Source organism: Solanum lycopersicum, chromosome 5, assembly GCF_036512215.1.
Source record: "Solanum lycopersicum chromosome 5, SLM_r2.1".
Taxonomy (NCBI): Eukaryota; Viridiplantae; Streptophyta; class Magnoliopsida; order Solanales; family Solanaceae; genus Solanum; species Solanum lycopersicum.
This window is the reverse complement of record NC_090804.1, coordinates 59,617,877-59,634,348: the sequence shown is the minus strand read 5'-3', so window position 1 is coordinate 59,634,348 and position 16,472 is coordinate 59,617,877. Positions and strand designations below refer to the sequence as shown.

Sequence of the window (16,472 nt, the reverse complement as noted above, 5' to 3'; positions counted from 1 at the left end):
GAAAAAAAAGACTAGTTTTTAAAATAAAAAAATATTATACATTTTTAAAATTTTTGATCATTTAGCGTTACCCATCAATGATAACTAATTATAACAGTTTGAGTTGTTTAACCTTAAGAGAAAACAAATGATAAATGCATAAAAAAGTAAAATTCATCCTACACAAAGCATGGGGAAAATGCAGGAATTCTCCATTTTCTCCAAGTTCTTATTTGGATTAATGACACGTATTATAGGTTAAAATAAATTTTTAAGATTTAATTTTTCAAAGTAAACCTCTAACCATGATTTAGTTAATAAATACATTACATATCAAGTATTAAAATTATTATCATCTCACAATCTTAGCAACATATTATCTTGTCCATAAATACAGAAAAAAAAGTTTTCTTCCTATTTTTTTTATCGTAGGATGTTTTTTTCTTTTCGTTTATATAATACTTTTATTGTAATCTTTTATTAAAAGCATATTCATCTGTGATTAATAAATTACCTAGAGATAATAAAACCATTTTAACAAATTAATTTTAATTTCTTAATAAGATCACGAATACGGTTGTCGCACCCCATTTTTTGCAAAAATGGATTTTGTGCACGACCTAACAACTCTTTTGGGATTTTGAGTTTGGGGTCGTCACCTAATGAATTAACGCGCGTTAGGTCACCTGTCTAACCTAACTAAGTCTAGCTAAGGTCAACGAGTCAAAGATCAGGGTAAGGGTTCAAATTACCTCGAGGGGAAGGTGTTAAGCATCCCTCAAGGTCCATAAATGTGGGTCCCGGCCATATCTCATGTACTCTATGTGGGACTACAAGTAGCAATTATGGTCACTTCATTTATTAGTTTATTTAAGTAGCATGCTTGCTAGGTGATAAGAAATATGAAACAAATAAGACCGTTTTATTATTTTAATTAATTTAAACATGCAAGACTAGGTGATAGCAATAAATAAAAAATCAAGTTTATTTTTATTTATTTTAACATACGAGACTATGTGATAAACAAATTGAACAAATAGCTTATATTATTATTTTAATTAATATTTAAATATGCGAGTCTAGGTGATAAAATATTAAACAATTGAAAAATAAATTTATTATTTTTTAATTAATTATTTAAGCATGCAAAACTAAGTGATAACAATAAATGAACATTAAATAAAAATTTAAAGATAAGCGAGGGGATAGAAATGAGGCAAATAAATAAGCAAACAAATTTATTTCAACCCCAAAGAATAAATATAATTAAGCAAAACAAATAAAGGGATAAAGGGAAGGGAGACTCTAAGAGACTTTTTGGATCAACACTCGACTTTTCTTTTTATTTTTCGATAGGCTGCCGTATAGGGACAGACAAAACCAAGGTTTGTCTTTCAAGCCTAAGTCGATGTCATCATCTCCATAGGGCCAACTACCCCTACCCTACCACCACATGCATTTCGTACCTAAAAGGTGCCTAATCGACCCAACTTGATTGTCCAAGAGGCATTGGACTCTTAAAGGGTGGGTTTAGACAAAATAAAATATAAGGCCCTCCTAGACACCAAGTCAAACAAACAAGACAAACAAGAAGGTCATTTTAGCATGGTAGATTTCAATTTGGCCTCTAAATTTTGATTAGACATGCTTGCAACAACACATAATTGTGAAAAGGCCTTCATGCTAAGTGTGAGCAGACAAAGTTACCTAAAATAATGTTTTCGTGAAGGGATACATTCTGCCTCCGTCAGGGCTGCTAAGCAGGATTTTGGCCTCTAGAGCGGCGCTGCAGCGAGGTGGGTTTGTTAAAACGGGATAGTCACGTTTTAAAGTCGCTTATAAACCCTAAGACGACCTTATTTGGTACTTTTGACTTTTAGGACTAAGGAGGCGACCCTAGACGAGTTCTTAACAAGTTTCACCATTTTTAGACTAAAGGTAGGGTTTTAACTCCCCGAATCTATTTTTTGATTTGTCGAACCTATTTCCTTGGGTTATTATCAATGACGAAGGGTTTTGATCTAAGAATTATGGCGGAAATTTTTTTTGGGTATTATGATCTTGAGTTTGGTCTAGGATTATTTGGTTTATGTCATCCGAATAATTAGACCTTTGATTGTTGATCCTTGCATATAACAACTTGTTGTAGACCTAGAAGAAGCGGAAAGAATCTGGAAAGGAAAGATTCAAGTGCCTTGATGGATTCAAGCTTGGATTTGAGGTAGGTGATGAATGTGATTCTATGATAATTGTGTGATATATACATATTCTCTCTTCATTGTGATATTTGTATATATATATGCATGTTGAAATATTGATCAAAGATGTTCAAATTAAAACCATGACTTAAATGTGTGATCTTGATGTGTTATTGTGATGTGTGATTGGTATCGAATTGCCACATTTTGGCATGCTAACTGGGATCAGTTGCCATGTTCCGGCATAAAAATTGGATTAGATTGGCACGTTACGACATGCTAACTGGGATCGATTACCACGTCTTGACATAAAAATTGGATCGAATTTCCACGTTACAGCATGCTAACAGTTTGACTTTGGGTTCCGTGAGAGGGCCAACTATGTGATGAAACATGTGAATTGTGATATTGATTCTTATGATAGTATTGAATATCTTGATATATTTATGCATGTCTTATAATGATGTATTGACTTGTTTATATTATACTAGTGGGATAGCTGCGTGATCCTACCAGTACACAGTAGTTTTGTACTAATTCTGCACTTGCTCTTATTTTTGTTGAGTACAGAGCATCTTCACGCGACTGTTGACAAACCTCGCTTAGGAGATCGGTAATCGTTTTGAATTCAAGGGTGAACTTGTTCTTCTGGGCTGTCTTGCGTTCTCTTTTGTTTAAGTCCACTCTTTTCAGACTCAGACTATTGTTAAGGTGTTGTTCGAAGAAAGTTTTTGGGGTTGTACCCTTTGTTCTTAGACTTGTCACTGTTAGAGTTTTGGTACATTGACTTTTAGGTTCTAGGCGTATTTTACACATTATTTTAGTTTATTTAACTTACTTTTGTAACTTAAATACCTTAGTTTTAGATTATTTGCTTTAGTTGGATGGTAGTAGTGGTTCTCTCACCGAAGTGTTAGTGTGGGTGCCGATCACGATGATTTGGATCTTGACAATATATTCCTAAAATAACTAGACAACTTCAGCTCTATTAGGTCCTTGTTGCTCTTAAGGATGATTCTTCACCTTTTGTTAGCCTTTGCAAGAGTTCTTGAGAATTTTCAAGTTTCAAAAACTTATAAAATGATAGACATAAAAGTCAAACTCAGTAAAGATGTTTCATCACTCTATCAGATCCTTTTATTGAGTATGAGTATTGTTTTACCTTAAAGATGAGTTTTCCTTTTTAAGTTTGTGTGTTTTTGTTTGCCAAAATCTTGTGTTTTTGTTAATGGAGAAGAGACTATATTAAAATGGACACAAACCCTTGGAACGAGACCATTGGCTGAAAGTTTGCATCATGAAAGGTTGTGAACCAACCACATCAGTTGGCAGCCTATTGACACCTGTCTTTTCGTCCATTTTTCATTCGCATACATTCCTGGACCAGGTCCCTTGCTGCGTTCTTTGAGAGTTCCTAAAAGGTTTGCTAACTGACTCCTCCTTTGAATGAATGACTTTAACATGGTGTTAGTCATGTTGAAAATATCAACCATAAAGAGTTACTACCCGTTGGACAAACATCCTAGTCAATTTTGATTGTTCGGTATGTTGGGGCCTCACCAACCACTAACTAATGAGACAACTTTACAGTTGTACCCTATTATGCATCTAATGGAGAGAACTTTGTCAAGGACCAGGTCCCTGCACTTGTGAGGATCATCAAAACACCACCATAATATAACTTTTTCCCCTTTTTAATGAAGATAAATAAATAATCCTTATGGTGAGTTTATTAATTCATTACCCCTTTCATCAGTCTCAACATCGAGGACCCTTTCCTGGATCTGGTCCCTTGTTAGACTCTGCATTTGTGAGGATCATCAAAACACCTAGAATATAATAGTGGCAATTTGGGATAGTATTTGATTAATGCTGATGGTTATGAGTAGTATCTTATGATAAATGATTCATAATAATGACTAATAATAGTGATGGTAGATAATTAGTAGTATAATAAAAGTGATAGCTGATGGGGTTCAATGATGATGATTAGTGTTGTATATTGTTGATTAATGGTGATAATTATTGATAGTGATTAGTGAATGTAATAATTGACAGTAGAGATGATTGCAAATGATCATGACGATTGATTTTGGTGATTAGAAATAGCGATAGGTGTAGTTGTGCTGAGGATGGTGGTTGCGGATTAATGGTGGTGATGGTTGTGAATGAAATTATAAGTGGTCGGTGAAAGTAAATTGAGTAGTTGTGGTTTGTGATCGGCGGTGATGGTTGTGACTGAAATTATAGTTATCAGTGGTGGGTGAAAGTAGGCAGTGATGATTGTGACTCAAATTATAAGCGGTCGCTTAAGAAATTGAGTAGCGGTGAAATGTGATCGGTGGTGATGGTTGTGACTCAAATATAAGTGGTCGGTGAAAGTAAATTGAGTAGCTGTGAAATGTGATCGGTGGTGATGGTTGTGACTGAAATCATAGAAATTATAGTTATGAGTGGTGGGTGAAAGTAGGTGGTGATGATTGACACTGAAATTATGATTATGAGTGGTTGGTGAAAGTAGGTGGTGATGGTTGACACTGAAATTATGATTAAGAGTGGTTGGTGAAAGTAAAATGATTAGGGTGAACTGTCATCTTTGTAGAAGATTTTATATTGACATCTTAATGATATTCAGACTTTGAAATTGAACAAACTTAATGACTCAGATATAATAATTAAGATTGAAACTTTCTTCAAGTATAAATAAACAAGGGGGATTTTATGTATAGTTTAATAGAGTGTCGGTCCTCCTGAACAAGAATAAAGATGAGAGAAGTAGGTGGGGATGTTTTGCAGATGTAGATTGGGCTGGATACAAGATTGATCAAAGATCTACTATTGGTTATTGTATTTTTGTTGGTGGAAACTTGGTGTCTTCGAAAAGTAAGATACAAAACGATGTATCTCGGTACTGTGCAGAATTCGATATAGAGCAATGACACATTCTACGTGTGAAATAATGTGGATACATTATCTTTTAACAGAAATTGGATTGGAGCATTCTACTTCATCAAAACTTCGGTGTGATAATCAAGTTGCGCTTCATATTGCTTCAAATCTGGTATATCATGAAAGAACGAAACATATTGAGGTTGATTGTCATTTTATTCATGAGAAGATTCAGAAAAAACTTGATATCTACGGGCTACGTAAAGACAGGAGAACAAGTAGCTGACTTGTTCACGAAGGCATTGCATGGAGCTAGCGTAAATTACCTCTGTAACTAGTTGGGCATGATCAATATATATTCTCTAGCTTGAGGGGGAGTGTTACAGAATGTATATAGATCATTTTCTTTATATTGTACAAAGATATAGATAGATATCTTAGGATTTCCTCTTTATTTCTTTCCTTAGTTAGCTTATCATATTATTGTATTTATACATGTTTACCTATTGAATAAGAGACAGGTCATTCTCTCCAATTCCTTGCACACATCTGATATAGATAAAAACACAGTCCATATGATAATGAAAGACTCGATGGTATGTTATCTCATACAACAAAAACCACTAAACTGCTAGTTTTCAGGCAGTAAGATTAGTCAAGAGTTTCATATTCAAAGTCTTTACATAGCAAAGCTGCGAAATTGAGAATGTTCTAAGGATTTATAGGTTTAAATACTCAAAACCTAAATCTGTATATAGGGATTCGATTCTGTTTGTTGAATTCCTTTACAACACTATCCGCTATAGTTAATCATCTTTCGAGCAATTATTGAGGTGGTCGATGATTCAGATTCCGCACTAACTGATTCAACATTTTTGGAATCTCTGCATCTTTATGCAAATTAGTAATATCATAAAGTAAATGTGAAGATTAATTTTTGGTTTTAAACATTAGATAGAGGGATGTTGTATCTGTCAGAAGAAAGAAGACGATGGAATTACATGTTCAATAATATTCTGAAAAGTGTTTTCAATTAGTTGTAGAGGAACCATTTCTCTCACTCTTTCATATACCCTGTATCATGTTGGGATATCAAATCAAATAATAATTAGACACGAATTTACTTACAAAACCATAAGAACAGCAGGGGCAAAAAAATATTACCCGCCTGCCCATGCTACTCGTGGAAGACTTAGGTAGCATTGAACAACATATTTTAGCTGCTGTGAGCAAGGGATTTCAGAAGCAAATGTGTCTACCAGTTGATGCAGGACTTGTATCACGGACAGACAACGAGAGGGAAGAGCACAACAATATTTTAGCCCTTTTCTTGCATCAAGATTTTCATAAGGATGAGTGTTGCAACCTGCACACACATAGTAATTCAGAAAAAAAAGACAATAGAAAAGTATGCTTATCATGGGCTCATTTTCAAATGAATAAGGTTCAAAAGAAATGAGAAAATACACATCGACTCAAGTTGCTGGATGTAAAAACTCTCGGACTATTTGACCATTTTCGACTCAAATACACTCTCTTATACAACAAATAAGAAGAAAAGAGAGAGGACCAGCGTCATGCAAGCGAAGTTCACTATGATATCAATAGTAAACGATATCACCAGGTCATTTCTTCAAACTTTCTTTTAAAGCAACAAAGAAGGGCAAAACCCCTCCTCTGTTTTGTCTTTAATGTTGTAGTCTTTCATTCTCTTAAGTTACTCTAGAATTCAAAATCTCATGTCATATAGGAATATCACATTGTAGGCAGGCCTAACCTTACGTATTGGTTGATCACCATGACGGATACAATGCAGGCATAAAGGAAATACTTGTGTATCTAGAAATAAAAGAAGAGTGTCTTGCCCATATTTCTCATCGAACTGCACAAGAAAGTGAATTCAGAACATCGTATAATTAGCATACATCACATTTTAGTTGAAGGACTCATGGTTGTTCTGTATTAAACGTAAAAGTAACACCTCTGCTAGGGCAGCAATAAGAGACAAGATGCTAAATTGCAGAGGCTTCATCACATTTGTTGAAATTTGGAAAAAGGGGTAAAGATAATATGGTATGTTTGCTGCATTTAACAAAAACCAGTATTAGATTACTTGTTCCATATCATTATTGGACTATAATACAAACGATAAAAGAATAACATTACCTTTGAGGAGCCCCATTCTTGCCTTTGGGTGATACGCCATACACTGCACTTATAAAAAGAGTAATCTTGTTAAGTCATCTAACGATACACACTAGGGAGAAGTAGAGTTTATTATATTCACCAGAAATACAATAAGAGCATTAGAAATTCGAGCAGATTCCTTCATGGTTAATGTTGAGTTTAAGAAGTTGGGGTACACTGCTACTACTTCCTAAAGTCAATTAACACAAGAGTTAGAAGTTGGATCAAACCAAGTTTAACTTACAATAAATCGAAGCAATTCAATCATAATTAACATTTAACATATGCCTGTAAAAGTATGGTGACTGTAACAGGGGAGTTCCACAACTGAAATCCAAGATCCATGCACATTACTTCACTAATTGCCTGTTGCATGATGAAATTATTGAGTTGAATAAGAACCTCTTCGCCATTATTACTCTCATGAAGATTCTTTATCAATTCCTCTGCCCTGTAACGACACTCTAAAGATGTTAACGGCCGCAGATTATTATTCATTTCCAGAAAAATCTTTATCTTCTTGTTTCTGCTTTTCTGCACTGTGTGTGTTATGAATTAATGAAAGAAACAGAGAGCAGATACTTATATATATACACACACGGGGAAAGTTTCCATTTCATGCAAAATCTTGGATTGTATGCTTCTCATAGTTTATTTTTATTTTTTTTTAAATTCAACTGCTAATTAGTAAATTTATTTTTTTTCCACTTATTTTCATATAAAATTTATTATGAATGTCCTAAAAATAGTTTACACATATAAAAATTAAATTACTATATAGCTACAAAAAAATAAATAGTTCTAATTTTATTTGTTTTAGTCCCAGTTTTCCTTTTTATTTTGTTGAAAGTTATTGTCGTAGCTAAGATAGAGCAGATGCATTTGAGAGGAAGAAGATAATGGATAGAACAATGAAACTGATATAACCGACTTAACTTCTCATTAATCATAAGGTGCTATTTATACATCATTAATAAACTAACTAACTAACTACTTTTTAAACTAATACATCAATAAGCTAACTAACTCAACAAAAAATCACATGCAATGCATATTTCAACATAAATTATTTTACACTAAAGAATGAAAGAAAAATGAATTAAAAATAATAAACACAAATAATAATAATAATAATAAAAGAAGTAAAAAAAATGAGTTTTGTGTGAAAAAGATCAAATGCATGATTTTTTAAATATTTAAAACCAATTCTGTCATTTAGGGGTATACGTGAGTCATTGTAAAGATAAGGGGTATATGAGTCGATTTTGTAACAGTGGGGCATAAGTGAACCACTTTTGTAACGAGTGACATGTCACCTCTAAATGCCAAAGTTGAATGGTATATTTTTAAGGTTATGCCCTTATTTTCTTGTCATATTTTAAGTTTTATTTTTTCTTATAAGAAATTCAAAGTACTATCATAAATACTTGAACTTTTTCATTAAGGAAAATATAATTCTTTTTCATATTTAATTATCTTTCTTAAAAGAAAATTTTGGAACTCTATAAATTGAAGATTTCTCTTCTTATATCAACAAAACAACAACATCACAATGTTATCATTCAAAAAGTTTTGTTTATGGGAAAATTATTACTCCCTCATTTCCATATTTGTTGAACTTTTAAGGTGTTTCACATCTTTTAAGAAAAGTAAATTAAGATATAATTTGAACATAAGTTTTCCATTTTTATTCTTATTAATTATTGTCAAATTTATTGAAGTCATCACATTGAAATTCTAAATGAAGGGTAAAATTGGAATAATATTTTAAAAATAGTCTTGAAAATTGAACAAATAATTTAATTTGAAAAATGAAAAATACCTAAAAAAATTAAATTATTATGGAATGGAGGGAGTAATAAATATCTATTTTGTCAAAACACAAAAAGTTCTCAGGATTGAATATCAATAATAATTTTATTATTCAACAATTATAATTATCAAATTACCTAAAAACTTTCCAGTCATTTTGAATCCAATCTCTTTTAATTCATGTATATATAGTCATTTTAAAACAGCGATTATCAGTTTCTCTTAGTTATATTTTTAAAAAATACTTATTTAAATTTGTCGTGTTTTGCCTGTTATGTCCCTTTTTAATTTTAATTTTAAAATATAATTATGATGACAAAATAATATCTATAATTTCGAAACAAGCTTAAAATCATAATAAATATAACTTGAATAGGTTGATGATCATTCTGAAAAAGTACAATTTTCAATTTCTTTTGTCAATGTTTGATGTATTCTAAATAAAATATATCTACGGTTTTGCTTATACCTTGAGATAAGTAATTATATAAAAAAAATCAAAATTATTTTAGTCATGACCAATTTATTAATTTTTACATGATCAATTTATCTAATCATTCTATATGCTAAAGTGAATTAGATAGTATTTTGATTGAGTTAGTTTGATTCTATTTATAAAAAGATATCGACCAACAAACTTATTTTAAGTGTTAACAACTCTAAAAGTGTTTAAATTATTTTAACGTAAAATGTGTTTATATGTATTTGAGAATTGGGTATTTTTTTAGAGGAAATTTAAAAAATCCTAGTGAAATAGATGGTGATTTTACTCTCTTGATGAAGGAGACGTGTTTAATACATTCTTCTGTTTATAGTTACGTTGTAGCAACTGTTGAATATTTTTGGGTGTGGAGACCATGGGTACACTATTGATTTCTCATAACTTGAATTTTATTACATCAAAGTAAAGATCTGCTCCGGTCTTACAATTTTTACATGCAACTCTCTCTTATTTCTTACACACTTGTTGTTTGCTCTCTTGCTTACATATTTGGTTGCTTTCTTTCTTTCTTTCTTAGTTGGTTACTACTCAAGTGGACCACCTCTATTTATAGGTGGTCATGGAAGAATCTATATAGATGCATATTACTCTCTTCTAGAATATTCCTAAGAATTTTTTTCTAGAACATTTCTAGACTATTCTATCTAGAATACTTATTATAGAGATCTTCCTTCAATTCTCTATAATTCCGGAATATTCTAGATTTTTCTTGACTTATAATCTTAAGTAATAACTAAGTTGGTGATAAATTCTTAACAACAACAAGTAAGGGAGTGGATTCATCAATTGGAAAAGAGCATGTGAGATTTATTGTGATCACAATAAAAATATGGAGATTCAACATAAAGACAATTGAAGTGGCTGATGTTCTAACAAAACTTTGTATCCAAACATAACTCACTCCCTTAAATTGGTATTCGTAGTATAAAATAATAATTGAACCTCCAAACATGCGATTATTTGTTGATTAAGAATGAAGACTGAGCTTTTATACATAAAACCGGCAGTGGCAACAATAGTAATAACAATGGCGTGATAGATAGTTAATAGAGAATGAGAATATAAAATTCATGTAATTTACTTTGAAGGTGGAATACTTTAATCGCTAAATAGTTATGAGTAATACTAGGTGTTGAAACACCACCAAGCCATTCATGAGCTGGTGTACGAAAATGAAAAGCTACGCAAGATACTGGTGAAAGACTTAAAAGTCTCGCCCAGTAAACTCCAAACCAGTGGAAGTAAGTCTCCAAATACTGGATGTTTTGAGTGCTCTAAAAAACAAAGGAGAAGACAATGAATGAATACAATATCCTTCCCTTTTTACATTTTTATATTAGATAAATATCTTACATATTTGTCCTTGGTGAAAAAAAAGCATTTATCAGTAAAATTAAATGAGAGTGATGTTAGAAAGTAACTTGTTACAATGAAAATAGTAAAATGAGAGTGTTCATTCAGCAAGCAGTAAGTCTAGTCGTTATAGGTTCAAATACTCAAAACCTATATATGACTCCTAATTTAAGCTCTTTCTACTATTATAGGGATTGGATTCTGTAAAGCAAGTTTGTTGAATTCCTTCTCAACACTTCTGTTATCTCTTCCGATCAATTATTGAGGTGGTCAATGATTAAGATTCCACACTAACTCATGCAACCTTTCTGGAATAAATCACAATTTTTTTACCTGTGTTCCCAAGCTACCCGTGAAAGACTTAGGAAGCATTGAACAACATACTTTAAGTGCTGTGAACAAGGGATTTGATAAGCAAATGATTGTACCAGTCGACACAAGATTCGTATCACTGACAGAAAATCATTGTGGTGACAACAACAATATCTTATCCCTTCCTCTTGCATCAAGATCTACATAAGTACGAGTGTTGAAACTTGCACGCACATAACACGAATGATTATATCGGAATTTCACTGTCATAGAATTAAGATGAAAATGAAGGTAGGCTAAACCTTCTTTATAGGCTTATCACCATCACGAATGCGGTTCACACAGGAAGAAAATAGGTGGGTGTCTAGAAATAAAAAAAGAATTTCAGCCCATGTAACTCATCAAACTGCACAATAAAGTGAATTCAGAACATTGTATTACGATAATAGCTGCAGTAGTAAAATAGTTATAGTATCACCTTTGTAAGGGATGCTATATTTTTCTTCTCCTGATTTTGAAGAAATTTCTATAAGTAGGGATTCTCCTAACCTAGAAAAATATTGATGAGTTTTCTTTCCATACTTGCCCATCCAAGTATTGAGAGAGTGCAGATGTGAACTTCAGATCACTGTAGAAGACTATAACTATCTTGTGGATTCACTTGAAGGTCTGTCTAACTTGGGGATTCACTTGAAGGTATCAAGTAAGCAGGAAAGATCATGATATATATGCTTCCGTTGTGCATATATTTTCCAACAAGGCCTTGATTTTACTCCCTTGAGCATAGAGATTTTCAGACAAAGTATATCATCTTCGTTATTTTTTAGGTCTCTATGTTTGTTCTTCACTTTATATTCTTAGTCATATATCGAATCTAGTGAGGGGCCATGTTTCCCCTATTGCGGTAACTTGTACCAATCTTTAATACATTTTTTTTCATGGTTGTAGAAACAAGTAAAGTACCTGGTCCCTGTTATTATTGTGGACTCATACAACATTTTAATTGGTATCAAATTTGAGGTTAACACCTAGAGAGGATCTTTTCAAAGGTCCAATACTTAATAACTAGATCACCTATATATGTTCCATGGACAACACTAATGGTGGTGGAAGAAAAGGATGCATAACTTCATATCGGGTGTTGACACTCAATTTTAACCCTCCCCGATAAATTCATTTACAAGTTTCTTAATTCAAAACGACTTAAAATAATTAGATTTCATAAAGTTTAAGATAATTTTCTAATTAATTTTAATGGATCTCTTCGCTTTTCATAATATATATGGTTTACATAATTATGTATATAGTTATAATATCGCGATTATTCAAAAATTTGTCTCAAAAGGTTTTTAATTATTTCATAACTAAGTCGATTATTTTATTTCGTTAAAATAAGAAATTTATGAAATTGATTTATATTAATTTATATTTAATTCACCTCATCTTATACCAATTTTAATTCATTTTTGGCAAGAATGTCAGGCCCTGTTCCACTTTTCAGCAAGCCCAGTCAAATTCCATCAACTGGCAACAATTAGCATTCAAATTTCCTCACCCCAAGGCCCAATTTCGTAACCCCCAGACCCGACCCAGCACCCAATTAACATTATTTTATCAACAAAGAGACCCCATACGTGAACAGTAGCGCGTGACCATCTCAGCCCTATGCGCTTATCTTCTTCTTCACGCGAAAAAGCTCCCTTCATCTCCATCCTCTGCCAGCTTTACTCGTACAACCTGCATATTTTTCCTTGCCGTTGTGGGAATGCTCCACGTCGCACAAGGACGTTTGGGATCAATCCCAAAAATCCGTCCCTTTTCGTCTTGCGGAATGGATCCAAAAGTGCAGGGAAAGGGTGTTTGTCCAAAAGTGGCAAGGGAATTCAAATTTTGAGTTTTTTGGATAGGGTTTTGAACCCGATTCCAATCCAATTTTCACGCCCTGGTGAAACCCTAATTCTCCCTTTATATATTCCCTTCATCTCAATGTTGAGGGGGGGGGGGGATTTTTCTTTTTCGAAGTTAGGAGCTTTAGTTCTGATTTTGAGCAATGATATTAAGGAAATATATACAGTAATACAACTCTAAGAATACATTCAGGAAAAGGGGGGTTGTGGCTTTTCACTTGGCAAATTTCTAAAGAGAAAGGCATAGAGTAGTAAAAAAACAGGGACATACCACATAGAAATACTAAGGTATAATTCAGGGGAACAGAGAAGGAGTTTTTCTCCTTCTTCTCTATATAGCGTTTCAGGTCAGTAAATTTTTACCAAACATCTCGGCTGCTGATCGAATTCGATCCTTGACGTGGAAGTTCATTTGTCCTTTCTGCTCGTTTGGTCCTAATTCGCTGCCCGGAGAAAGGTAACTACGCATCCTTCGTGATGTTTCATTTTCTCCTTGTTTCCTTGTTTCAAAATGATACTCAGGTGTTGAAGTTTTTCTTTTTGGCTGTCGGATGTCATGTATTGTTGACTCGATATGATTTTATACGATATGCATGTCCCTGTGTCGTTTTCATTAAGTCAGCATGCTGCTGATATGACTTTAGTCATTCATAGCATGTTCGATTTAATCTCCCCCATTCACCCATTTCTTTTGTGTTTACCACTGTCTCTCTGTCTAGTATAGTGGAGTCAAAACTGTGTTTTTTTATTGTTGTGTTTTTTATGCTTAAAACATCTTTGATTAATAGTTCGTTCTTCGCTAGATTCGAATTTCAAAGAGTGTGCCTTTGTTGTTATTTATTTCTGTTTAGTCGGTAATCGCTAAGGAGGCTGGAACAATGTTGGTTTGTCATTACATGTTCATATTTTCGGTATTTTGATTCTTAAAGGGCTAAATGGTTTCCAACCATAACTGTAAGTTTGTGTAAATTTATTTTGACCAAGATTTGTTCTTCAACCTCAAACTGAGCTTGTTTGGAGTCTTGTTTTATTCTTGTTTCACCCACGATTTAGCCGAAAATTGCTCATTATTATAGTCCGTCCCCTGAAGAATGTGAAGTTTTTTCGAATATGGCTGTTTATTTCTCGATCCCGCCTCATTTTGTGTGATGTCACTGTCTAACCATGGTCTTATCTATGTGTTCTATAGTTTTCCATGCATGTTTGTGTTCATTTGAAGCATGTTAGCTTGAGAAATAGGCTCGATCCCTGCCAGTGTCTTCCTTTTGCTTTAAGGAACAGGTTTACTATAGCCTTTAAATTTCCTTTTGACATCAACACCATTAAATGCCATTCATATAATTAAGTTCAATCACTGCATATATTGCAGTGAAGTATTTTCTCTTTTTTTTTTCTTCATCATCTTTTGGCTTTCCATGTGGTTGTTGATCATTTTTATTAGGATATGATTTAACTTTTGCGGTCTTGTTAATTTGCTCTTATTTGTTTGTTCAAGTATTCATGCATATTACTTTTGGGTGGGAAAAATAGTGATTGTTAACTAGTATTATTCGTTAAGCTTGCTTGTTTTTGCCTATCTTAAGAGTTATTCGTCTTTTAGTTTTAATAGTTGAAGTTGGCGGCATCTTTCTTCAAATTTTTTTCTCAAATAGTTCTTGTATGAGTTAAAATATTCCCGATTCATCCTATTCGATACGGATACTAATTCTCTCCTTTTGTCATTTTGTTGTATGAACCCCTCTGAGTCCATAATGGATTTTTCTCGTTGCATCCCAAATTCGAGCCATAAAGGTTCGAGTCTCTCCCATTTTTAAGTCAGTCGTACTGCTGGTTTACGGAGAAGAAGAACCACAACAGGGGCTGTAAAATTTATTTACAGGTTTTGAGGAGGCTGTATACCAGTTGTATACATACTATATACACTATAATACATTATAAAGCATGATACACAGGTCCAAAAATAAATACAGGTGCTTGAGAATGTGGATCAGAATATATACACCAAATATATAGCTTGATATACAATGAAAAGGGCCAAATGCAGCCCTATATGCAGTGGTATACACCACACGTATACACAGTTTTTTTTCTAAAGGGAAATGAGGGCAAAGCCCACAAAAATCTGCAGGAGGCCCAATTTTCTTTGGATCATTTGAAATGGGGCAGGCTCCAGATCCAGTACTTGGGCTTGCCCCAAGTTCAAATATTTATTCTCCCTATTATTAACTATTTGTTATTATTGTTATATTGACTAACCTTTCGATTGAATTTTATTAATTTCCTAAGGACAGTCATTTCTTGCTATATTAATATAGTCATAGATTATTTTTTTTAAATTTATTATTGTTATTATTATTATTATTTTATTTAGTTTGTTTTATTGATTGTTGTCAACACTTAGGTTTATTCCATCAAGATAATCCCCTCTAGATACTTCCCCTTAGAAATAATATAAATAAAATAAAATAAAATATATACATATATAGACGAATTCTCTCATTATTTAGTTAAATTTGGAAATCTTTTTAAATGGTCATTTAGTCAAATCGTCGGTCAACCGCGAGTTAGCGGACATTCCGAGGGCCTAACACCTTCTCGGAATGCACATTGAACTTCGAACTGTTTTTCAAGTGATTTTTATCTGTTTAAATCTTTTGAAAAACAATTTTATGTTTTCTTGGTTTTCCTAAAAATCAAGTGGCGACTCAGTCAATTCGGAAAATTAATTTGCTTGAATCATTAGATTAATTGATTTTTTGAAACTTAGTCATTTTTTAATATTATATATACCTTATATATTTTTAAGTTAAACAGAAATAGCGACTCCGCTGGGGATTAATTAAGTTCCAAGCATGATATTTGACTATTTGACTAATTGTTTTTAGTTGTTAAAATGATGTTTGTGACGAATATGTTTAAATTTTCATAAAAAAAACTGGCATTGCATATCATGGCATATTTCCAATAAATATGTATATATATTAAATGACGGTTTGCGGAAGCGCAACTGGACTTTTTTATACTCACCTTCTTTCGAATTTAGCAACATTTTATTGGTTCGCTAGGCGTCCAATGGTTGTTGTGAGTTTCAGCCCAAATTGTCCGTTTGGATTGCCGGTCCTTTCAAAAGCCACTCCTAGTCAACAAGCATAGAGCTGAGACAAATCCCGAATTTAGGAGAATTTGAACTAGGATGACCCAACGCCCAAGGCATGCTGGGCCCATTAGGAGCCCACTTTATGTCTACTTGGCAAATTTTCAAAAACAGACAATCATGCCTACGTGTTGATTGAAGGATGTATATGTGTTTTAAAACGATTTATTGTCTACGGG

General features: G+C 32.9%; 1 protein-coding gene and 1 long non-coding RNA gene across 2 annotated transcripts; one reads left to right on the top strand and one right to left on the bottom strand.

Moving 5' to 3' along the window:
- Window positions 1–2,127: 2,127 nt before the first annotated feature.
- LOC138348437 (uncharacterized) lies at window positions 2,128–3,040 on the top strand. Its single transcript, XR_011221044.1, has 2 exons — window positions 2,128–2,200; window positions 2,748–3,040. It is a non-coding gene; the product is annotated as an uncharacterized lncRNA (long non-coding RNA).
- A 3,000-nt stretch (window positions 3,041–6,040) lies between these two features.
- Window positions 6,041–7,751, bottom strand: LOC101263614 (uncharacterized). Its single transcript, XM_004240252.2, has 7 exons — window positions 7,542–7,751; window positions 7,354–7,443; window positions 7,233–7,275; window positions 7,048–7,148; window positions 6,849–6,948; window positions 6,231–6,432; window positions 6,041–6,140 (listed from the first exon to the last, which is right to left on the bottom strand). The coding sequence occupies exons 1-7, from the start codon at window positions 7,749–7,751 to the stop codon at window positions 6,041–6,043; spliced, it is 846 nt and encodes a 281-aa protein (XP_004240300.2).
- Window positions 7,752–16,472: the final 8,721 nt, after the last annotated feature.